This window comes from Hipposideros armiger, unplaced genomic scaffold (assembly GCF_001890085.2).
Source record: "Hipposideros armiger isolate ML-2016 unplaced genomic scaffold, ASM189008v1 scaffold_205, whole genome shotgun sequence".
Taxonomy (NCBI): Eukaryota; Metazoa; Chordata; class Mammalia; order Chiroptera; family Hipposideridae; genus Hipposideros; species Hipposideros armiger.
In genome coordinates, this window is record NW_017731555.1 from 2508534 (window position 1) to 2533888 (window position 25355).

The following is a 25355-nucleotide window of genomic DNA, read 5'->3' on the forward strand; positions in this document are numbered from 1 at the left end:
CAATATATCATTGATTGATCTTTGTTCTTTATATAAATAAATGACCTTTGAAAAACATAGACAAAATACGTCATGACTTTTCTGACAACCCAATAGCTGTAGCTGCCAGGGAGGAACTCTGTGGGTGACCATGTTTCCAGGCTTGGGGAGAAGTATTAAGTAGAGCGTTTGGCTTCTATTAGCTAAAGGCCAACTCCACACCTGTTCTTCCTGTAGACTGGGGCTGTGAGTTCCCAACTTATTCTCTTGTCTGCTTTTGAGGTGGCTTGATATGAGTTTCTGCTACCAGTACCCTACTGAGTCTGAAGTTATATAGTAACTTAGTAACTCTGCAATCTTGTGAAGAGGGAGCATGTTGGGGTATGTGTGAATAATGGAACATTCTTTTCTCAGAAATCCTTTGGTTCAAGTTGGCTCTTAAAATGTGTGAGGTATTTTGGCACTTGACTCCAATTTCTCAGTACCACATTCTGATATAAGTATCCATTTATCTCTCTCTCTCCTAGACTGTTTAAGAGTGTTAGGCTGTTTGGTCTTTGAAGAATTAGTTTTATTGGACTTTGCATCTCCAGAGCCAAAATATGTGCCTGCATGGCACATAGTAGGCATTTAATCAATGTTAGTTGATTTAAAAAAGAATTAAATAAAATATGATCATTTTTCCTCCTATCATGGAATTACTTTACTCCTTTAAACTTTATTAATTAGAAATTTGTGGCTAGGTTAGAAAAATTAATTTATTTAAGAAAAGGGGTGTTATTATCCCATTTAGTAGTATAAGAAACTATAAAGAGAATGATTAAACTAATTAAGAAAATAAATTGTTTCAAGCAGGCCATCACTGATTCATATAGAAATAATCTGTGGGCTAAGTTACAAATAATATCCCTCTACCTATTCATTAAATTAGGTCCCTGAGGATGTTTATTAAGCAACACTTTGTTAGCTTGATTCATTTACTATTTGTACTTGAAATACCCATAAATCAACCTTTTATTATTTAAAAAGTTGACATTGGCAGCTTTACATAGAGTTTACATACAAACATGATTTTTAAAAAAATCTACAAAATATAACAGAGAGAGGAGACAAACCTAATACAATTTTTGCTGATTTTTGTCTTCTTCTTTTTGTTTCTTTCAGACACTTTCTAATTTTATTCATGCCTCAGGCACATGCTACTCAGTCTAAATACCCAACATCCAACCTCATTATCATTCTCTAATGTTTCTTATCATTAACTATTGACTGGACTGAGGAGGTATAGTCCAAAAGTCTCATCACACCTTATTCCTGGATATTGTCTAGTACAACAACTTTCAAACTCGGTCTCCAAATTCACTTCATCCTCAGCTTACCCTTTCTCAGTTATTGGCAGCTGCATCCTTCCATGTGGTCAGGCTCAAAACCTTAACGTCCTCCTGACTCCTTTCTGTCTCTCCCCTCACATTTAATCCATGAGAAAATCCTATGAACTCCATTTTCACATCCATCTAGAATGAAACACTGGCTACCACCTCCACTGCCACTACCCCATCTTCTCTGTGTCTCCATGAGGTACCACACTAGCTGCCGAGGAGCCGGACAATTTAGTGACATTGCTATTGAAAACTATTGGGTAGTCGGGAAAGTCATGACGCATTTTTACATTGAAAAACATAGAAAAGTACGTCATGACTTTCCCAACGATCCAATATTTCCATTCCCATTTGCTGATTTATGTGAGCGAGCTTTCCCAGTACTCACATATCTAAAAACCAAGAAGAGGAATAGAATTGACATTAAACCCCTGTTGCATATAGATCACAAATTCATTTTTAAAAAGCACCCAAGTCACTCAATGATGCATTTCTAATGATAATTTACTTTAATTTTGAATATTTATAAAAATCTATAAAATGTTTCTTTTGTTTTGATAACTGTGTACTCCTACTAAGTGTCCTAACTTAATCCAGAAGAAAATATTTAATCGAGACTTACGGTCACAGAAAATCTTAAAATGTTAAGATTTACATTTATATACTTATTTTTGGTCCATGAAAGTATAAGAATAGGGTGATCGAGAAGATACTTTCGGTCATAAAAATACGTTACAACCTGGGGGTGCCATATTTACCCGGGACAGTTCACATTTGGACAACTAATAGGAAGGAAAATGATCTTCTATTTTATTTAAGAGACTGTTATGTTTGGGTCTTTGTTACTGTAGCTGAATCTATATACACTGCTTAATACATTGACACAATAAAAAAAGTAATCAGGCCTGGAAAAAGAAATCATTACAAGGAATAAAATTCTATGGAGGAAATAGAATGGGAATATGATTTAAAGGAGAAAAAGAAATAATATAACATGGCCAACTGTTAAAGAAGAGCTGTTCAGATATTTTTTAAATGGTAAGTAACAAATTGTTTCCCACAATGCCTGGTTCTGTTCTAATACACAGTAAGCATTCTATAAAATTTGCTGATTAATAGAATAGCTTCTTGGGAAAATTTGTCTGACTTAGAGAATTGGAACTAAATATCTTTCTATGGACTTGCAGATCAAAAATACTCCTTCATTTAGGAAAGCCAAATATCAACAACATATTAGATTGAAAGGCATTTGAATGCATTAATGAAAATGAATGAGTGAATAAATTGGATATTTTGGCTAATTTGGAGGTACTCAAGTACCAGGCAGTTTACAAAAGAAAATAACATTTACTATTAATATTTCCACTTTCATGCAAACACTTTGTGCCATGTAACTAAAACTTCATTCAGCTTTAAGGTTAGACATGCAGAAACACTGGAGTAGCCACCAGAGGGAGCCCAAGTGTTTTTCTGAACTTACCAGACGCAGAAGAGAGAAAAAGAAATCCCATACAAAATATAAAGCTGGGGAAATGGGAGGATGGGGGTAGGTTGGGGGAGGGACCATTACCTGTTTCATTCACTTATAAGGATAGCTTGTGGAATGACAGCCATTTTTGCATTTATGTTACAAATTTGTTTACTAGGCAGTCGCACACTGCAATACTTTGACACTTTTAAGAGAAGAATTGGTTAAATATAATATTAAAACCTCACATACCCTAAAACTAGGAGGTCCAGGGCGGACTGCTGTGATGACATCCATGATTTGCTGCTGGGCCCCCAAACAAGCCAGGCGCCTTCTCCAGCTTATCTTCATGTTCCTGCTCTGACTCTATCCTGGTCCATCCTTGTAATCAACTTTGGGTGTGGTTTCCTCACTTTGTTTGGGATTCAGTTATCAAATTACAGCACTGAGTGAGCACTTGGTGTGACTTGGGAATTTTTCATTCTCCTGGTGAAGCCAAATTACATGGACATTAAGATGAATGACTTTCCATTTGACATCCTGAAGTCTTCCCAGAGCTTAGAACTGGACCAAGTCCTAACAGGATGCAAGAGCACCTTTACAAAACTTCCCAGACCCCATCTCCATGTGAACCCGAGCCAACTGGTGAACCTCAGTGATCCCTCAGACTAGAAAAATATCTTTGGGCTGAGGCTACAGACAAGGATGTGATCATATTTAGAACTGAGCTCCAAGGAAGCGCAATATGATGTTTTTTAAGAACCGTGGCAAGTTTTGCAATTTTCCCCATGCTTTGCCTTATTTAATCTCCCGGCAGTCCTTTTATTATGGTAGGTCAGGAATCACTATTTTATCGATGAGGAAACTGAAACTCATGGAGGTTAAGTGACTTGTTTAGTGTCACTGACTATTAAGTGTCAGGGACAGAAACTGATGCATTTTGGGGGGACATGAACTATAATAATGAATGAGTATTGAACTAGAAGACATTATACTAATGTCTTCTGAGATAGAAAAGTATCATCTTCCTTTTCTTCCAAATTACAAGTAAGTGACAAGCATGATAGAAGTGAATTTAATGACTTAGCACTTGTTTTACCCAATATTCTCATGGGATGTTTTCCTAAGTTTTTTTTTTTTTTCATGTCTGGGTAGGGTAATTTTACCATGTATACAAATAAACTAGCACCAACAAATTAAATTCCACAAAGTTAGGTTGTCCACTGAATGCTGTCAGATTTAACATGTGGATTAATGCTTTGAATATGGAATCAAAAGCATTCTTATTAAATTTGACAATGATACCCAATTGGGTGCAGGTGGCTGGCACTTAGAACTAGAATGAAATTTAAAACGACCTTGGCAAATGGAAAAGGAAAAAGAGGAAAAAATTCAATAGAAAGCTTTGCAGAGTGATTCATTCAAGAGAATGGGGGAAAAAGCCAAAGGAGAACAACAGAAATGAGGGAGCATTGACTAGGCAATTATAGCAGAAAAGGATCTGGGGGTCAGAGTGAAGAATAGGCTTTAGAGGCATCAGCAATCTAGGTCTGTCATTTTAAAAAAGAAAGCATGATATTGGGAGGTGTGATAGAGGGCAAAATTCATGCTAATTCCCCATCTACATTCAAAATAGATCAAGCATTAGGGGATAACATATGGTGTTTTGTTGGGACCTGAAAATGCCTGAAGCTGGGAAGCCAGGTTTTGATGACTTTAACAAGGATTCTAGAAAGTAGAATGCCCAAAATAATGAAGAGTTTTTTATTTTAGGTCTGATGAAATTAGCCCCAAGAGATCAAGTTGTGGAACTCTGTTCCTTTGTTCATGCAATGTCCTCCTTTCCCTGACACCTGGGTAACATCTACTTTCCATCAGGAATGCCTGCAGGCGTTTCCACTTCTGGGAGGCCTGCTCTGAGCCCCTTCCCTTCTCCTTGAGGACTGCACAACCGCCCCCCTGTGTCTCCTGGTACAGAGTGGGTGCCAGCACTGGCTAAGCGCTTGGCATGCATCATCTCATTAGTTCTCCTGGAAGCACCCAGGGGGTAAGACACTGTTCTCACTCCTACTCTGTAGATGAGGAAACGGAGGACCAAGGAGGTTAACTAACTTGTCCACCTTCACATGGGCAGTAAGTGACAGAGCTGGGCTTTAGCTCAAGCCTGAAGAGCTCCTAGGCCACGTCCTCATGCCACGCTTTCTGCCCACTTGTGCCCACGACACTTCCTTGTACTAATGTGTTCACATGTCTGCCTGTAACCACTGATTACAACTCCCTGAAAGTACCATGTTTCATTTATTTTCATGGTTCCACATGGAGCCTGGGATCGATCAATACACGTGTGTTAAATGAACAGTTTTCAAGCAAACAGATGGCACATTCTATGGGTATTTCTGAATCATTCTTTGACTGAAGGAAAATAGAAAATAAAGCAAAGTTGAAGTGAAGAGAACCTAAACATTTGTAAAAACTGGCAGTATGAATCCTGATCCATGCCAGAATTACTAAAGATGATTTTACAATTTCCTTTTCTAGAAAATTTAAAAATGAAAATAGCTCAATATATAATTATACATACATATGTATGTGTCTATATACGTAGATGTGTGTGTGTGTGTGCATGTGTGCGCATCAGAGATAGGTAATATCTATCATCTCTCTCTTCAATATAATTTTACCTATAGGTAAAGAAAATGACTAGAGAATATTTTAATATCTATAGACTCAAGAGAGCCTGTCTGACACAGAATTGTTATTAGAAAAGAATCCAAATCTTAAATGACATGTAATCACCCGATTAATTTATCCCATCTGAGAATGCTACACTTTTCTCTCTGAAACGTGAGACAAGTGTATTTTGCAAATAATTTAGTTTCAATTTCTCAAAACAAGAAAAATAGAAATTCAAACACATAAACGACACTATATATTTTCTTCTCACACTCAGTTGAGATCACATGCTAACAGCCCAAAGTTACAGGTGATGAACATAATATCCTGCAGCACAGGATAAAATATTTCTGAAGCAGCAATACACGCTCCCATAACTTTGGAATCACCAGTTAGTGCATTACTGTCAACAGGACATTATGTTCTTGGTCCCTGCTGATAGAGTAACTGATTCCCAGCAGCACAGCCCATACTGAGCAGCCTCACCTCAGGCCTGTTTCTTAAAGTGAGAGCAGGGAGAGGCTGTTGGCTAGAGAGCCTGGGGAATCTCAGTTCTTTTATTATTATAAGTTTTAACTATTAAACGCTACCCAGGTTCCCTGTGATATCTGGTCAAGTCAAATTCAATACAGAGAAGACTGAGAACCTATTCAGAGCCAGGTTATGTGGTATCACTCAGTGGCCGTCCTGGAAAACCATCAGCCTGGCAGCAACATTAAAAAGTTCTATTCCATAAAAGAAAATTTTAAAGCGTACAGAAAGCAAAACTAGAACATTAAAACAAGCACTGAATGTAATTCATACTATTATCTACATAATTCTAAAGTAGAGTAACAAGCCACCACCCAAATACACCCCAATATGTGCCCTTTCACCAAGCAAACTCACGGCAAGCAGGTCCTGTGAACGTGGCCGAGAGCATGCAGAGGCAACTCACGCGTGGTCTGATTGACAACAGAGGATCAGGTTTTTAGAGGGCTACCTGCATTTACTATTCACCATTTAGAGGAAGGACAACTACACATCATCTTAAAGCTGGAAGAGAAAACTGGAAGCTAGAGAGAAAGACAGTACGGTCAGCTTTTACAGCCAAGAAGAGAAACAGATGGAATAAAAAGCAGAAAGGAATTCAGCAAGGGCACTCTGCCCCATGGAGTGCATAACTCACAAACACGAAAACAAACATGTCTTCAGAGACCCGAGCGCTGAAGTTGTCCTTGGCACCTTCAACACTAAGTCACTGGGGCTCTCCAGGAGGTGGGGCAAAGTGAGTCTTGGCTCACTGAGCCACACGTTCCAATAGGCCAGCTAGAGAAATGAGTGTTTACACACTACACAACGCACAGAATAGGGCCAGCAATAGCCTGCGTCTAATCTTCACTTGGGCGATAAACAATTTGTCCTTCAAAATCAAAACACGCAGGCTCAGTGTTTTCTAAGTCTTTAGCATTTGATTTGTTTGCTTTCCTGTGTAGAGCTTTGCACCTTCAGCCTATTACATACGTGTTGTTTCAGGTGACAGCACTGGTGAAACCATTCTCACTCTAGAACAGAGAGAAATGGCTGCCGGGTCGAGCCGTGAACTATGGCCAAGATGTCTTGATAAGCTCTGGTCATGTATTGCTCATGTTTTAAAACAGATGTAAAAACTGTTCTGCAGAAAACTGTTGGTTTGAATACAGTAGGTGTTCTAAAGCTGGAGTTGAAAGGTTTTACAGAGTGTAAGGGGATTGTCGACATTTTTTTATATTTTAAGTGTGTATCAGGATACACAATTTCCTTTTTCTTCATCTGGCCCAGAATTATAGCCAGTCTATAATGGTAAAATAAGATGTCATCATTTAATCGGTGGGAAATATTCTAATTTATGTTCTCTATCTTTGAAAAAGAGCAACAATAGAAATAAATGTTATTATATTCTCCAAAAATTCCTAAAATTCCTAAACTTTGACCCTGATACTTACTTATTATTATTATATTGCCCTCTCTTTAATGAGAGCTTTCACAAACTGTGTAAATTATTTCCTTACCATTTGCCATTTAAAATCTTGTCTTTATAATAATTTCTGAAAATTATTCTTCATATAAATAACGTGTGATTTTTAAAAGTTTGAGAAACTTTAAGTCACCTTCTTAAAATGAGACGTATCAAATAGCTTTCCAAGACTCCAAAGCTTGCTCAATATTAATTGCTAGCATCAGCTCTTCTAGTGCTCTGAAAACTTTGACCTCTATATCGACAGGGTTTTATGCTGGGAAAGGACTCTTGCATGTTTAGCAAGAAGCTTGCTAATCACACTATCAATACTACAACAGCCTAAAACACGAAGGCCTCAAGTGATCCTTTTGGAAACAAGGTGTTCCTAAATCAGGAAATGGGATTATTTTGTAATCTCTTCCTGAGTCTATTTTCTGGCTTCTTCCACACTGAGGAATAAAAGTATACACTTCTAAAACTATAAAACTCCATAGCAGCTGCCTCTCAAAAGGATGGAGCAGAATGAGCAACGAAGTCTACAGAAGCAGCAAAAATATTACAAACAAGCTCATTCTTTCAAAGGGCAACTGTACTGTTCAACTATAAAGCTTTCTTTTAATTGTGATTTTTAGCTTCTGTGTTGAAAACATGGTCAGTCAGGCATGGCACATATAGAAGAGAGAAAAAATTTCAACTTAAAACAGGTCAAAGAGAAGAACTTCTTCATAAAACCAATGGCCCCAAACAATAGCAACCCTAGCAAAACAGTCTACTTGCTTTACTGGCTCAATGGTCATTTTCCTAATATTTTCATCAATTATTGTAGAGGCTCCAATGTCCTGTGGTACCTAAAGTCAAATGATGTCTCTATCAACGACAGTAAGTAGTAGGCAACATAACCCAGTAAGTTAACTGCCAGCCCATTTGTTTCTATGAAAGTGCAATTTATGAAAAGAAAGTTAATTTTACGTAAGGTAAGTCTGGGTCTGGAAATAAAATAGAGCTGGCAAGGCAGATAAAAACACCACTTACTGATGGCTGCATGTTTGATTAAAAGTTAAACACGGTGATTAACAAAATCAAGAGTAGGAGCTGGAAAGGAGAATATAGTCTTTCCACAAAGGCTCTGTTTGGACACTGAAACAATAGTCTAAGTGCTTTTATTTCAGTCACAGTCATATTATTGCTATTTAGAAACATAAAGGGAATATAATATTATTCAGCGTGTAGTTAAAGAAGGTAAAGAATAAAAGCAATCATCATAATGCAACTGGTCTATTATAAAGGAAAAACTTCAATTAACACTACTTTCAGGCCCTTAGGCGTCTTTTTGTCTTTGTAGAGCTTCAGCTCTGCTCATGAATGTCTTTCATCTCATTTGCTTTCCTCAGACTGATGGCATTGGAGAGGTTTCCTAAAAGCACAGTGTGACATTACATCCACTCCATCTGCTGATAGAGAAAAAGTGTGCTGTTCTGTTTGTTAGAGGATTTGATACAGAATGGCTCAAAAATGCAAATAAGCATACAGGACAACTAATATTGGGGAGACAGCCTGGCCAGCCCCTGCAATCCTTCAGGGCAACTTTCTGCAAACTTCAAATTCCTTTTTCGTCACAAAGTGAACTACGTGATGACAGCTGGTAGACTCTCTGCTTAGAACATGTGCCTGTGGTCCCCCTGCAGGGAGGTCCAACCTAAAGGTCACTGGGGGCCTCAGAGAGTCAGAGCTTCCTTTTGAAGCTGAGAGCATTTTAGACCCCCCAGGGTTTGGCCATTCTGTGTGTGTAGGCCCTTCACAAGCAGCCCTTTTATCTTCTTTATTTGGCTAATGACCTGTGTATTTTTTGTTATGGCATGCTTTGGGACATCCGTGTCCCCAGTGGTAGCAGGATCAGTTTGTTCACTTCAGTCAGACTCTAACAGCTATGGCTTTAGACTCTCCATGAACCTGATTATCTAGAGCTTTACTCAACAACAAAAATGTTTTTTTTAATAGCAAAAGACCAATGGAAAGGTTAGCTGAAGACAGGTAATTTAAGGAGAGCCGCAAAGGCAAATGGGTAGTTACTTGATAAAAGGTAGGACATTTTCAGAGAAAAGATAGCTAAAAAAAATGATACAAGGCTTGAGACAATAATAATTACAATAATAGTCCTAACATTTACTGAGCTCTATTGTAATGTCTCTATGCTTTCTACAGATTGTCTCAATCAATATTCATAATGGCCTTTTAGGGTTGTCAGGACTAACATCCACGTTTTGAAGATGAGGAAGGATGTTTAGAGAAGTCAAGTAGCTTGCACAAGGCCCCACGGGAGGAACTAAAATCCTTTGCTGAACCAAAAAGCAGAATAATATTGTATGTCAACTATAATTATATATATATACTCCCTATACTATACTCCATATCCCGTGACTATATAGTCACGGGATATGGAGTATAGTATAGGGAATAGAGTCAATGGAATTATAACAGCTAGATACGACATCAGAGGGGCAATAGATTGGGGGAGGTGGGTTATCACTTTGTGAGGGGTGAAATGTATAACTATTACATTGTTTTGTTTTGTACACCTAAAAATAATTAAAAATTAAAAAAAATTAAAATAAAAACAAATAAAAATAAAAAATACAATCCTTTGTTGAACCAAGCCAAGTAAAATTTTGGTGTGACATTTGAAGTGACATTGCGAGATCTTGAACCCAAATTTGTAGCAGTACAGCAGTGGGTCAGAATTCCCAACCAGCCCTTTAAAACCAAGATTATGAAAAGAGGGAGACCTAGAGAGAGCTAGAGTCAGATCTCCGAAAAGGAATGGAAAAACAATCTGAATTTAATTAAGACACTATCTCAGCCCACAGACACAGGAGCAAAAGCAGAAAAAGAAAAGGGTGACAATTCTGTAACATTGCCACTTGGGTATAGCAACCAAGGAACACAATGGCAAGGAGATACATCTGAGGGCCACCGAGCACCACTTCAGATTAATAACTGCATGCTTCCATCAGTAACCCTTCCGTGTTGTTGTCTAAATTTAGATTCCAGGTACTATAACTAGTATCATTATTATTTACATCATGTTTATGATATCAAAGATGATGTCATAAACCACTCCTATCCTTAGAATACACGCTTCATACTGTTTCTTAGGAAAGGTTTATCCTAAACTTTCTACTCTCTCACCTGTTTTCCCTAAACAGCTATAGTAATTAATGAGTTTTGGCTTCCAAAGAGAAAGATTGTCTTTAATGTATTGGATACAATTAGGCAAATCCATCATTTGACCCTGAATTTCATATTTTGTATTCCTACTAAGGAAAAACAACAAATTTTCTATAGGTTGTGAAATGAATGATTTGTTGTACTGCCATGTATGCACCATGGGAAAAAGAAAACACTTAGCAACTGTACTGCTTCTCCCTAGAATAACCTTTCTTCAGACGACTCATTGTCAAGGACATGTGATGACTGTGTCAGAGCAATCAGCCTTCTCCCCTTTATATTTCAAAGTGACCCGCCAAAGATGCCAGAATAAGATTAGAAAGATATTTATTGCTCTGTTGAGTGTGGATAAAGAACTCTCTTTGCTGGCAGGGTAACCATAATTATTTTTTACCTTTTGACAGTTTTTAGAAGCTAGGCAGAGAGAATAGCTACTCACATTCTCCTTGTCAGGAATCCCTAGAAGAGGAAAAGGAGAGAGAGAGAGACCATGAATTGTGAGATCCACTTTGAATCAACCATGAATTGTAAAATGGAACTGAAATCCTATGCTGAATCAAAGCAAGTAAAATTTTGGTATTTCAAAAAAAAAAAAAAAGACCTCATAATGCTGCTTAGAAAAATAGCAACATCTATCAAAATCTGTAGCATAAATGAATAAAGGGGCAGGGGTGTGTGCCAGACAACAACACCTCATGCCAACTTAGCTTTTCTACCATGTGCTTTACATGGTAGAAATAAAATAGAGATAAAAATCTATCCCTGATTCATTTATACCACGTGAGCAACTAATTTTTCTGTCTTGGCCACCAGAGCACTCAAAATTTGAGACAGACACATCAACTCTAAAGTTGCACATAATGTAGTTTTATGTTTCAAACGAACTCACACTGCTTCAGGGATTGGAACCTATGGGTACATTGCACGTAAAACCCACCAGAATACAGCTTTCATTTGGGGCAAAGCAAAGTCCTGCTGCCTCCAAGTCAGCTCTGAGCAGGGCAGTGGCTGTTTCCAGGGATATCGCTTTTCTTAGCAAAAAAGTTAAACATTCATCCATTTGTTCGTTCATGTACACATTTCATGAGCACCTACTACAGGCAGGTCCCGGTCCTTTGCACTTCCGCTGGGGCTGCTACTCTGACAGACATAGAAAGGGAGGCCATAATGGAAGGCCCAGAGACCCAGCAGAGCTTCACGCCCTCAGTACAATGGGCACAAGCGGCCTTACATTGAGGAGACATAAAAGCACGAGTGGTTTTTATCCGTGGCTTCCATCTAGCTTCAAACCCCTGAGGCAGTGTGAGGTGGTTTGCAATGCAAAAATACAGTACATCCACATTCTGAGTGAACGGGACATTCTGTGTTTTATAAGGGGCTGCAACAATTTATAATATTGGCATTAAAAGAACTAGGTGCACATCCTAATAGGCAGCAGTGCAGTACACAGGAGGGATAAGAACGGAAGAGACTATTTGGAAACATTCCTTAATCAAACTTTGGCTCCAAACTTAGATAGCAACAGGGTATAAAATCTCAGGCAAGGAGCAGGGGGACAGAAAGGGGTGTCCTCTCCAACAGAGAGTACTAATGGGCATGTTTGCCATCACTTCCCAGACCTGTCAGAAAGAGTAAGGGTGGCCTAATGTTAGCACTCAGAAACTCATCTTGAATCAATCCCTCCCTCCTTCCCTCCCTCTTTTTCTCCCTCCCTTCACTCATCTATCCATCCAGCCAATCAACAACCATTTGAAAGGACTAGAGTGATTGGATGAGGAGATACATAGATCTAAAGGAAGCTTACTTTCTAGGGGGTTTAAGGTAGGTAGATACACAGTTGCACAAATCATCACAGCACAGCTGGAAATTAGGGTCTCTGTAGAGAAATAATACTGAAAGGGTGATTTGAAGCCATGCAGGACCTTAAAAGCTGGGCTAAAGCATTAGCAGCCTTGGAATTGTGCCTTCCATGCCAGGTCATGTACAAATATTAAAAGGTTTTGAGCAACAGAGTGATATGATCGGAAAAAGGAGGGAAGGGACTGTTCATAATTAGCAGATGTTTAGGACATAAAAACCAGACACAGTGGCATGGTCCCGGATGGGATTGCAGTTTGAGCAATGAGCTATAAACACATTCAGCTGGGGATATCTGAATATGAACTAGGTAGTGGATGTTATTAAGGAACACCATACTGGTTACTAGATGTGATAATGGTGCTATCGTTATGCATGGAAATGTTTTTATTTTCAAAAACACCTGCTGAAGTATCTGGGGTAAAATATATGTATATATGATCAAAAGAAACAATTACGCATTAATTTTACAATACACATTAAGTTAATAAACAAATCCTATTTAAACATTTAAATATTAAGATTAATTTAATCGAAGTGATGAACAGATGGGTGTTAACTGTATCATTCTGTATGTTTGAAATGTTTCAAAATAAAAAGTAAATTAAAAAAAAAAGTTCTGTGTAAGTCAGCTGTAGGGTAGACCAAGGGTGAGGTTCAGGGTTAGCTGGGTCATTTTGGCCCTCAAATCAAGAGCCATGAGGCCCTCAGCAGGTGGCTGTGGAGGGAACAGAAATGAAAGAATCGCAACATGACCAAGGAAGAAGCAAGCAACGGACAAGTGATTAACCCCAGTGGGTGGAGGTGAGAGAAAGGAGGGCTCTGAAATGGGTAGGGTTTAGAGCCTGGTATATGGGAGGAGAACAGTAGAGTCGTGAATGAAAATGAGCTTTCAGGAGGAAGGAACGGTTTTGTGGGGATCAGGATGTGTTCTGATCCTAATATTTTGAGTTTAAGAGGTCAGCAGGACATCCGGAAGGAACGAGAACTTGCAGTCATTTGCAAAGCTCAGCTGCCCTTTGGAGGCATCAGAGGTATTGGTTCCGGAAGTATTTATATTAATTGCGAGAAAGGATGAAGGGTCAAGGGGAAAGCACAGAGGAAAACAGCCAAGGCTGTCTGGGTCATAACTAGACTTTTGAATAAGAGGAGAAGTACCTGTGAAAGAGACAAATGGCCAGAGAGACATGAGACAACAAGGAGAAGGCAGTGGAGCCTGGGAACCAAGGGAGAATGGAGTCTGAGCATGGGAAGTCTTATTCAATTCAGAGAGAGAATGGGAATCAGCAACGACTGAGTCTGGTTATTGGCTGGTCCCTGGAAGCTGCAGAGTGGTTTGAGTCACGAAGTATGGGGCAGAAGCCAGGTTTTGAGGGGTTAAAGAGGAAATCACAGCTAACATCATCTGGGTGTTTATTATATATGCTTGGAGTCCTTGTAAACACTTGACGTGTTTTGCTTCATTTAATCCTCACAATAATCCTGTGAGGAAACCAAAGCACAGAGAGACTAAGTGCCTTGTCCAAGGTCACACAGCTAGGAGACAGCACAGTGAGGATTTCAACTCAGGTGCTTCTCATGAGCCAGTGAGCCCTAGATCAGCCAGGAGAGAAAAATAAAAAACAGGAGAAGGAAGGAAAGGACAGAAGAGAAACAGAGGGAGAGAGAGAGGGGCAGGGGCTACTCAGAAATAGTGAACCAGAGGGGAAGGAAAGCGAGGAGGCTCACTTAAGATCTCGGTCAAGTGGGGAGGACAATCACCTACAGAGAGTGACAAGCCTGGGAGTAAGAGTGGATAGAAAGATAGGAAGACAAGCTAGGAAGGAGATAGGAAGAGGATTTGAAGGTTGACTCGGGCTCTGAAGATGCTTGGAGTGGGAGTGCTGCCTGCCCCATCACTGAGTCTAGCTGAAGTGCTACAGCTTCAAAAACCCCAGCACTTGGTATCTTGTCATGTGTAAATGAGCAAGAGCCAAATATGGGGGCTCAGCGATGCCCTGAACATCTCCCAGAGATGGTAACAAGTGCTAAATAGATGCTTCCAACATGCACACACAGATAGACTCAGGACACAGGATTTCTTTGAGCCTAGTGGGCACTCACTAGAAAAGAGTATCACAGAAAAAAACTCCCTTTCTTTTATGATCAGACAGAGACTGGTCTCTTATACAAGGCTTAGAGTTTGGAGAGGCCATGATTTTAGAATAATGACATGTGCTGCTCCTCTCTTTGATCAATAACATCAAAATAAGCAAGAGGTGGGGCTCTCAGGTGTCTAGATGTGACCGGGACAGACAGTTCCTAAATTCCATTTTAAAAAGAGCACAGATTTCACTGGATTTCACTATAAAATGAAGAGATTCTAAGAAAGCATTCTAAGTATGCTGAAGTTCCAACTGGCACCAAAGCATACCTCCCTCTATCAGCTAAAACCACACAATAATACCGTGCTCACAATTTTTAAAAATAACCCATGTGGGCTGGCAGGTCTGTTTATCCACAAAGGCGTCTGGAAACTTATTCTGTCAAGCTGGTTGTAGGACATATTTTTTTTGTCACATGAAAACACACACCACAGGACACATTTGTAGATACAAAATGTTCACATGTTTCACTTACTGTCATTGTTAGATCCCGTTTCCATAACACCATAAGGAGGAGCCAGAAGTCCTGCCATGTACTGTCGATATTTCTGAAAGACAAGATTGTAAACTCAATGCACATATATTTACTCCCTTGGAGCATTCATTTATTTACACGTTAAAAAGCAGAAACACTGGGTGTCAGGAAGCATCCGAGTCTTGTATTTATAGAGCCATGAAACGTGCTGTCTGGGATGTGTGGTGCAAAATAAAGATGCAGTGTGCTAACGAGGTCTTCCTGAATAAGACTCAATATTCTCCGCGCCCAGGGAGGGGGTTTCTATCTCAGCCAGTTCATTTATGTACTTGTGGCTGATGAACCGGATTGTGTGGGCTTTTACCCTCCCTCCACCTCTTGCTTCTCACTCCTGCAAACAAATGCTCAGGTTTTTGTGGCATGAAAAGGCACGTGGCTTTTACAGATGCAGATACAAATAAATAGGTGAATGGCACTGAATCAGCGTTCTTTCAAAGCAAAAAGCAACACATCTCTGGAAAATGTCTGTTTTGAAAGCAGCTGATTTGCTTCCATTTACCTACTTCCTTTTACATCATACACCTACCTGCCCACATGTGACCTGCAAAGAACTTTTGGTATGCTGTCAAATAGAAGGATTTGGCTTCCTTTAGAACTCTTTGGATTCCCCTGAATTGTATCCCCCTGGCTTTTGGTCCAGGCATGCTTTCAAACCTGGGGCTCAGCAAATACTATCAGCCCCTGGAGTCAGTGCTATTTCGGAGGAATAAGGCTTGGTGGGCATAAAGCAATCTAGAGCCTCCGGCGAGAGAGGAGTGGCATTTATGAAGAATGGAAAATGAATATTAACATCCTCTCTTTTCAGGTAATAAATATAGCCACCTCCCCTTTCGGAATGAAAGCTAGGGAACTTTATTTATTGCATGGTGTCATGTATATTTATGGTTTATAATTATGATGACACATAAATATTAAACAGCCTCAAAAGAACCGATGCTCTGTAATGTGCTTGTGGGTTACACAAACGTCAGCAGAAAAGACTTCATCTGTAGCAATGGGCAGCTGGCAGCATGCAGTATTCAAGCAACCATCTGGCCCATTTGGTAGATGTGAATGGTGTTTGTAATGTAACATTGACTATTTCTCAAAAGAGCCTTCTTCTAATCAAGATGTGACTAGCTTTTATTTTTTAATCCTTTTTTGTTCTCATTCTGAGGCAACTCTACTAACACCTGCACGCAAACATGAAAAATCATGATTTTCTCGCCTCGGAGTTAACTCATCGCTCAAACGTCCCCACAGGACCAATCTATCACCCTGAATTCCTGACATTTCCTTTGATAACTTCCCAGTTCCAATTCACTTCTTTCTGATGACACCACCTATCCTTCTTCCTCACGAGAGAGCGTGGATTAAACACATTTCTCGGCAGGAAATTCTGCTGGACTCAGAACAAAACAGGCTCAGAGAGAGCAGGCAGGGACAGGGCTGCCTTGTAATGGGGCTTGTTGGCACTGAAGTGATGAACTGAAAAATGCGACATGACTAGATTAGTCAGTCTAGACTGTGGAGCAGTGCATATCCTTATAGACATTTAAAGGCCACTTCAAGCTTTCTGAGAAACAGAAAACTAAAGGGAATAAACCAAATAACCAAGGCCATGGTTAATAAGGCCCCCACATGAAAGTCAGCACAAGACCAACTTAAACCTAAGGACAACAGGTTTTAAGAGGTGACCCAGCACATCTCAAGATGGCGGTTACTCAACGTCACCTTGATGCTCCTCCCACACCCCAGCTGTGGGGGTGCGTAATGGCCTGGCTGAGTCCCCTGACAACGTCCTCTTTGGGGCCTTGGTGGACCTCTCCCTGCAAAGCTTTTTTCTGGATCTCAACACACTTTGATACTTCAATAACTTAAATGGCTTCACACAATCATGTTATTTTATTTTTTATTTTTATTATTTTTTTTTATTGGGAAACAGTGTGTTTTTGCAGGACCCATCATCAGCTCCAAGTCAAGTAGTTGTTTCAATGTAGTTGTGGAAGGCACAGCTCAGTGGCCCATACGGGGATTGAACCAGCAACATTGGTGTTATGAGCACTGCACTCTAACCAACTGAGCTAATCAGCCACCCCCACTCAATCATTTTTATATCACCATGTGTGCTGAGGAAGAGCTATGACTTTAACCGCCACAGACCCTGATCCACACCGTGGAAGGCCCCTGGCTAGAGGACTCGTCAGCCTTCCCACTCCAGTCCTCCAGGACCACTGAGGACAGTTAGGAAACCAGTTATACATCGGACCAGAAAACAATAAGGGCCTTCAAGGGTTTTAGAAGACATTGGTACTCTTTGTTCTTAGGATCTCCTCCTGGCTTTGTCACTCATCAGCTGGGTTACCTCAGACAATTCCTTCAAGGTCTCTGGCTTCAGTCTCTTCATCCATAAAATGGTGTTCTGAATTTGATCCATGGTTCTTATATTTTGTTCTACAGAACGCTGAGTTCCCCCAGAAAAGGGCATGATGCAAACAGAACCTTCGGGCCTCATGGCAACTAGTGTCTTTACTTTGATCTGTTTTATAAGTTAGAGTTCTAAGGGCAATTTCATTTGGAAGATGGCATTTGCATCTAAAAAAATAAAAGTTTACAAACCACAAGAATAAATAATCTCTAAACTTCCAGCTAGACAGAGGTCACTCAAAGATATCCATGAAGAATCAACAAAGACCAATTTAGGATCTGTCTAGGAAGTATCAAGGACCCTACTTTATGTTTGGAACATTTCCATGGTTGCAGATTGGCCAAGAGACAGGTTGCTCCATACCTGAAAGGTTTATGTCAAAAACAGGTACTAAGAATTTATCTGAGATGCACTCAGTGCAAAGCTGACCTTCTCAAACTGAACTGTGCAGACCCCTTGGTGTGGCACCCTGCAGGGATGGAGGGGATGTGAGAGGGGTTAACAGGAGCTCTTCCTGGAGCTTAAATTTTATTCCATGTCAAGTAGTTTGGAGGATTATTTTTATACTTTTATATTATGGAGTAGAAAGCTAAATTTGCATAAATTTTAAAGATTAAAAGCATGAGACTTCAAAGACATTGTGCGTTTGCTGCTGGCTGTGTTTAGCTACAAAGGGTCTACATCTGGGGCATAATGGATTGATTTCGTCTGCATTCGGGGAACTTCAATGGAAAAAAACCATGAACCTCTGATGTTATGGGAAGCGGGCAGATATTGGAATCACATAAGAAAGGGGTCTTAATACTAATTCCACCACATGCTACCTGTGTGAACTTGAGTAGGTGACCTACCTCAGTGTTCTGGCTAAGAAATCTGGGATAGTAACACCCATCTTTCAGGATCATTGGGGAGATGAGAAATAAAATCTGTAAAAGTGCCCAGCACATATTAGGCACTTAATAAATGGTTGCTGATAATAATAATAATAACAACAACAACAGAAATAATGAGTCAAGGATTAATCAAGCTATCACAGTGTATTTGATGATATTTCCCAAGCACACGGTCTTCAGCTTTAGGGAAGGGCATTCCCTACACGACAACTCCATTGCTCAGGCTGTTGATACACACGCAATATAAACACTCATGATACATCTACTGACCTGTCTGTCAAGTGGGGCTGTGGAGAAATAACAATTTAAATAACAGACTTTCTTAAACAGTTTTATAGGAGACTACCTATTTTTATATCCACATGGCAAAACAGTCCAAGGAGAAAGGAAGAGCATGAGAGAGCAAGGCCAGAAATAATTTAACAAAAATAAGCAATGCCTTTCCGCCACCAGAACTGTTTTCCTTAACAGGATCCTTTAAAAAAGATTACCCTGTAAATTACAGATGGCCAGTTTGTAAAGTAACGTCAGTGCCTGTGGTTCCGCATAGAGGGAAGAGGGAGGGAGTATTGTGGGGGTGTGGGGGTGTGGGGGTCTGGAGTACAAGGGAGGGAAGATGTCCTCAGGCTTAGGAGGCCAGATGCCCGTCCCTAAACTGAGGTGATCATGTGCTACCAGTTACACTAATGTTTTCTGAGAAAAGACAAAAGGTGACAGTCTCAGAAAGGTTAAAACCTAGCCCATCTCTCGTCCAGTTCATTGCCCCCAGCAAGCCACTGAGGAAGGCTGGCAGGAAGGCGGGTAGAGTAACTACCAGGCCAAGGGGTGCTGTGGCGAAATCCAGCTCTGCTCCATGGCCTTGAACCCTGGCCTGGGGCCGCTCCCACCCAGAGCAGGGGATACCTCTCTCTAATTTGCACGAAGGCTCCCTCCCTATGGGCCCGGAGCCAGAATACAAAAGTTGGGTGGTAACTGCTGGGGGAGGAGGCGTACTAGAGTAGAGATGTGCTACACTCCGAAAAGCCAATACGTTTGTAAAGCAGGACTGGCAGAGGTTAAAGGAAAGCTGGCAGCTTGAACCCTAGCTGGGCCCTCTATGATAACCGAAGAAGGGGTCCCAGGGGTGCAGGACTCCTCACCCTGGAGGTCACCATATTCCTGACACACTGTGTAACCTTTTCTGGATGTTCTCCAAGCTGCTGCCTGTTGCCAAAGCCCAGCTAAGCTACCAGCAGGAGCCTCCACTAGAGAGGCCAGTGTGGCACATGCTAGTTACCACATTCCTGTCTAGCCAGCAGCAGCCAGGCGGAAACCTGAGCTTTGGGCACACCCCTTCCCAGCAATTATACTCTCCCCCCCCTCTCTGATCCAATTCCCCTCAGCCTAGGAGATCATCAGATTTTAGGGAAAACATAAACAGTATGCTTAGGCTGGGATATCAGCACTAGAAAAGCGTTAAAAACAGGAAGCCATGACGATGAGTGACAGGCATTGGTGTGAACACCTGTGGGGAGGGGCATGTGCTCAGAACAGGGACATGCTAGTGAGAGCCCAGGGTGGGCAGTGTCCAAGATCGGGGAAGAACAGGGAGGGCGGTTCCAGGGGTGTGGGCTGATGTCTTGTCACAATGTCCCATTCATGCCATCTTTACCAGGTTCTCCCAGCGTATTAAAACTGAGTTCATAAAATGTTATGGCAAACAACTCATCTGTATTTTCTCTGAAAGCATCGTAATTATGTGGTGGATTAGCTTAGAACAGGGATATAAAGTCTAGATGCCTTTTTTTCTGTTTCTTGGCAAGAGTTCTTTCACAACTTCTGTATGATATATAATGTATGTTGTGAAAATGGACATGGCACATTGCTCTAAAATCTCAGAGAGCTAGACAAATCTTCAATATGTGAAGAGTAGAAAAGAAGGGGAAAAGCAAAGCAGTTGTGTAAATGGAAACCTTCAAGCAGAATTTTTCCGTTTACCCTTTAAAGCCATATGTACTGCTTTCCTCACAGCAGATCACTGGCTGGACCGGCTTCCCTCCTTATGCAAGGTGTTCTGTTTCTTTGTTTCTTGATTTTTATAGCACTGGCATAATGGAGCACCAGGCACTTCCATCAACACTTCTTCAATGATGTTTAATTACATCCGTTGGCTGTATTATAGATATTTCTAAATGGAGGCAAAATTCTGCTTGCCAACTCCTGGCCATTTTTAATTCATGACCGACCTGCATGCAAGAGCTGTAGTTTGGAGTGTGATAATCACAACTGTAGCTAATGGAGGAAGTTTCCAAAACCAAATCGTCCAAGAATCCTAGACCAAAGCCCGAGTGGGATGACGCTACAAGTGTCTCTCTGAAAAAGCCACCTGCTTGAAATTCTCTCTCCTACTGGCTTGTGAAGGTGCAGCGTCCCTAAAGTACCCTCAAGCAAGAGCAAAATTATTTACTGTGAGGAGCAAAAGTTTAGCCAGTTCTCACGCAGTCAGACTTATAATAGAGGTTAGTCAGATTAACCCTGAAGGAACAGGAGAATAAATACGCATTCACTAATAAACAAACAAACAAACAAACAAACAAACACGCATTCACTTAGTCAAGGTGACGAGGGAGGCACAGTGGGGCCCTCATGGGCCTGGCTTCTAGTGAGGGAGGCAGCCCCTCCCACACGACCATACAAACAACCATCTCAGCACAGTTGTGCCAGGGGCTTGAAAGTCAAACAGTACAGTGTGTACTGAAAACGTGGCTGGGTGGTAGAAAGTGGGGCAAATTCAGACTTGGGAGTCAGGGCGATGACATGGAATCTGAGGCTGATGAGGCCCGGGGGTGAGGGGCAGGAAGCAGGAAGAACCAGCCTTCAGATAAGAGAGGGAACATGTGTGGTGTTAAGAGACAAGGCCAGTCTGACAGGAGAGTCGGACAAGGGGGTGAGAGAGGGTGGTGAGGCAGGAGCAGTGCAGGCAACACCTTGCAGATCATGATGAGGATTTTGAACACTAAGTACAGCGAGAAGCAGTTTAACTGGAGAAGGGACAAGAACAGATAGACGTTTTTTTCAAGGCTCATCTGGCTGATGAGTGGAGAATGGTTTTGATGGGGAAAAAAAGGAAGGCATAAGCCCTTCAGGGGAGGGCAGGCCTGGGTGTGGCCCCTCAGAAGCCTGAACTGGGGAAGAGGAAGAGGAAGGGGCTAGCAGAGGGCGTGGTAAAGACACTTCTTCCTGGAAGCTAAACTACTTACAGTTAATGATATTAAAGACTCAGGTTTCTCTTGAAGCGCACTCAATACATCTGTACTTTTAATATGACTGAAAGGTTCGGAGATTTCAAGGGGCTAACTGAAATGATGATAATTCAAGTTAGTGCACACTCTGCATATTCAACTAATTAAATTAGCCATGAGCTCCTCTTAGGGAAATTCAAATTGAGAGCAAGACACACACAGTAGGCCAATGCAATTTAATTGCGAGTCATAAATTTGCTCTGGAGCTGTTATTGCATAATAAATCCTCATACTTCCCTTTTTGCTAAGCCTGCTATAGTCCACCTAACATATAAATGTGACTATGAACTTTGAAAAAAATAGCCACTGCCTCCTTGTTTACAGAAAAAACTTGATTGACATTTAATTTCACCATATCAGTCTTCAAAGGGTGGTAGGTATTAAGTATAGTTATTCTGAATTAAAATGCTCAAGCTCAGCTCTTGGAAAACTAACAGGAAGGTTAGTAATACACATTGTGGAAACACACAAGTTCCCAAAAAGTGCTTAAATACTGATAATACAGAATTAGGATGCAGGGATCATTTAAAAAACTAAAATAAAGGAGCATTTCACAGAAAGTAATAATAACCCATAGCTGCCATCCCAGTAGAACAAATCTACTAACATTTTGTTTTTGCTTTCTTTGCTGCACAAAGGGTCATAGATGGAACAGAATGGGGACAGAGGAGTGATTCAGGGGTTGCTATGGCCTGAGTGTGTCCCTTCCCCCATTCATACATTGAAATCCTAACACTCAAGGTGGTGGTATCAGGAGATGGGGCCTTTGGGTGGTGCTTAAGTCATGAGGGTGAAGCCCTCATGAATGGGATCAGGGCTCTTAGCAGAGACCCCACAGAGCTCCCTAGCTCCTTTTGCCATGTGGCACTGGAAAAGGGCCTTTACCTGACCATGGTGGGACCCTGATCTCAGATGTCCAGCCTCCAGAACTGTGAGAAGTAAATTCTGTTGCTTATAAGCCACCCAGTCTGTGGAATTCTGTTATAGCAGCCCAAACAGACTAAGACAAGGGGATAGGAAGATTTGACTGGCCCAAACAGGTATCTGAATTTCTCACTTAGAGACATTCCTTTAGCTTCTGATTTTGTCCCCCAAACTCTGAAAGCACTGGGCCATAGATACTATGCATTTCTCTGGTTATTTTCGGACCGGGTTTCTGTAGAAGCATCCATGTATAACTCACCTGTCCTGCCATCTTAACTCCAATCCTGCCCTGTAATCCTCAGTGGGCATTTGGTACCCCAGCTTTCTCCATAGTCATGCACATTGGACACTAGAATGGACACTATACAAGGGCAGTGGCTTTTATCTGTTTTGCACATTGATGGATCTCAACAGCCCACAGAAGGCTTCTTCTTAGCTTCAACCTCTCGTGACTTAACAAGACTTTCTACTTCAATTCATTCCAAGCTCCTACAGCTTTTCTGCCCACACACACTGTTTGTGCCAACTTTCTTCATCTCCCTTCATAATCATCTCTTCTATTATTTCTGTTCCAAGATCTATACCAACTGGAAAGTCACAGTAAAATAGCTCTGTGTGGTTTGGGAGGCTTCTGGTTATTGTGGGATATTGCATTCCTTGAATCCTTTGAGTGGTTCCTGATTTTAATCATCTCTCTACTCTAGATTATCATCTCTCTACTCTCTACTGTAGATAATGTCTTCCCTACAGTGTGTTCTTAGGGGCCTCACCCATGCCCTGTACTTTCTATTTCCCCTCCATGTCACCGAATAACAGATTATGCCCCTCTTCTCCCAGCCTGAACACTAGTGTGGCAGGGAGCCCTAGACAAAGGCTTTCCTGGACCACATGGCCACAAAGACTTCCGCATTTAATATTTCCTATTTCCTACCTCACCCAGGAGGCAGTCAGAAGCTAACACAATGCCGCATGTCCTAATAAGGAATCCTGGCTGCTAACCCAGAAGCCTCAGGGTATGTAACTCCAAGTCCAGTCCGATCAGGGCTCAGCCTCTGGATATGAATCCGCTGAGCCGGTGCCGGCATCAATAAACGTTGCTTCCCGCCCTGAGCCTTAGTGTCCCGTCTCTCTGTCCGCGTATCCCCGCAACACTAGGAGGTGTCAAGAATGAAAGTGGTGCTGTAGCCATCCTGGAAAACAGCGTAGAAGAGAGCATTATAGTACCATGTGTCAGAGAGGGTGGGGCATGAGAGACTGCAAGGGTGAAAGAAGGCTTTACGATCCAGGCAAACGGGAGCTCCATCCAGTCCTGCAAACATCCCCGGTGCTAACAAGGCTTTCGAGCCTTCACATGAGCTGCCCTCCTGCAGCCCCAGCCACAGTTCCAACCTTCTTCCCCTGGTCACTTGTCTCCAACCACACTGGCCCTTTTTAGCGCGCTCAGCGTTCCCCTGCCCGGAACGTGCTTCCCACCACTGGCCTTGCTAATTTCTACTCTTCTGCGCTTATACATGGCTTCCTCAGAGTGGCCTCCCCTAAGCCCCCACTTTATGTGAGTCTCTTGTTATTCACTCTCCCAGCATCATGTCGTAGTCATTAATGTTTTCCATCAGTGTGCCCAGGCAATGCGTGCTTATGTACAGTACTTGAGTGTGTGCTGGTTCAATGCCTTTCTCCTATGTTCCACTACAGGCTAACAGCAGGCAGGGACCACATCAATACTGTCCCACTGCATACCTAAAACCTAGCACCGGGCCTGGGACATAGCAAACTTTCAATGATGATTTGTTGAGTGTGTGAATAAGGGAAAGCATTTCTTAAGGACTCTGAGAGTCAGGTTCTTCAATAATAAACCAGAAATAGCACCATGTACCGATCATGGTTGATGGGAGAACTGAATGAAAGAACCCATGTACAGATCTTCACAACCCAGGCACACAGTAAATATTGGTTCCCATCCCCTCTATGTCATGTCTTCTCATGCCGATTCTGCCAAAGGGCACATTTCCATTTAAAAAAAGCTAATGCTTGAAAGAAATTAAGCCTAATGCATGAAAATCTACAAAAATAAATCTAACGATTTGGAGCTACGGAGAAATCATATGATGTACATGGTTAACTATCTCTGTGATGTTTGTTCTTTATAAATAATAAGCCTCTTGCTTTCAAAGAAGAGACAGGAGAAGCATGAAGATCACTTGATGCTGATAAAACCAAAACCTAAATTTGACACATCAAAACCTATTTAAATGACAAAATTGAATGCTAATCAATTTTGTAACTTAAAAGGAAGTACAGAGTAATAGAGCATCCAGTCTGCTCCACCAGAATTAGCACCAAAATACACTCATTAGTGAGAATTTTGTTTAAAGAGACCCATATATGAATCTAGCTGAAAAAACTGGCAGCCATATAGAAATAGTCAAAGGTAGAAAAACAATTCATTTTACATATCCGACTTATTTTTCTCATAATTCCGCCTACTGCTGTTCCTTTCTAAGCCACAACATCTTTAATGATTGCCTTTTGGTTTTGTTCTAACTACTATTCTCTCTCCATACACCCTCCACGCCCCACCCCTTCCCTCCATCTTGCCCCCTTTTCCTCCCCCC

The 25355-nt window shown here is 41.2% G+C and overlaps 1 protein-coding gene across 9 annotated transcripts in view; it reads right to left on the bottom strand.

The window, feature by feature from the left end:
• The window catches only part of RAPGEF4 (Rap guanine nucleotide exchange factor 4), a 298057-nt gene that overhangs the window by 113009 nt on the left and 159693 nt on the right, over positions 1-25355 (bottom strand). For 6 of the 9 annotated variants that reach the window (XM_019653708.1, XM_019653711.1, XM_019653706.1 and 3 more), the window contains 2 exons: positions 15179-15251; positions 11142-11161 (listed from right to left, as the gene is read on the bottom strand). In XM_019653708.1, the coding sequence (XP_019509253.1) occupies positions 11142-11161; positions 15179-15251 (93 nt within the window). Of the gene's footprint in view, positions 1-3078; positions 3313-6387; positions 6644-6667; positions 6687-11141; positions 11162-15178; positions 15252-25355 lie in introns of those variants that run through there. The other 3 variants (XM_019653710.1, XM_019653714.1, XM_019653715.1) reach the window with 3 other exon arrangements.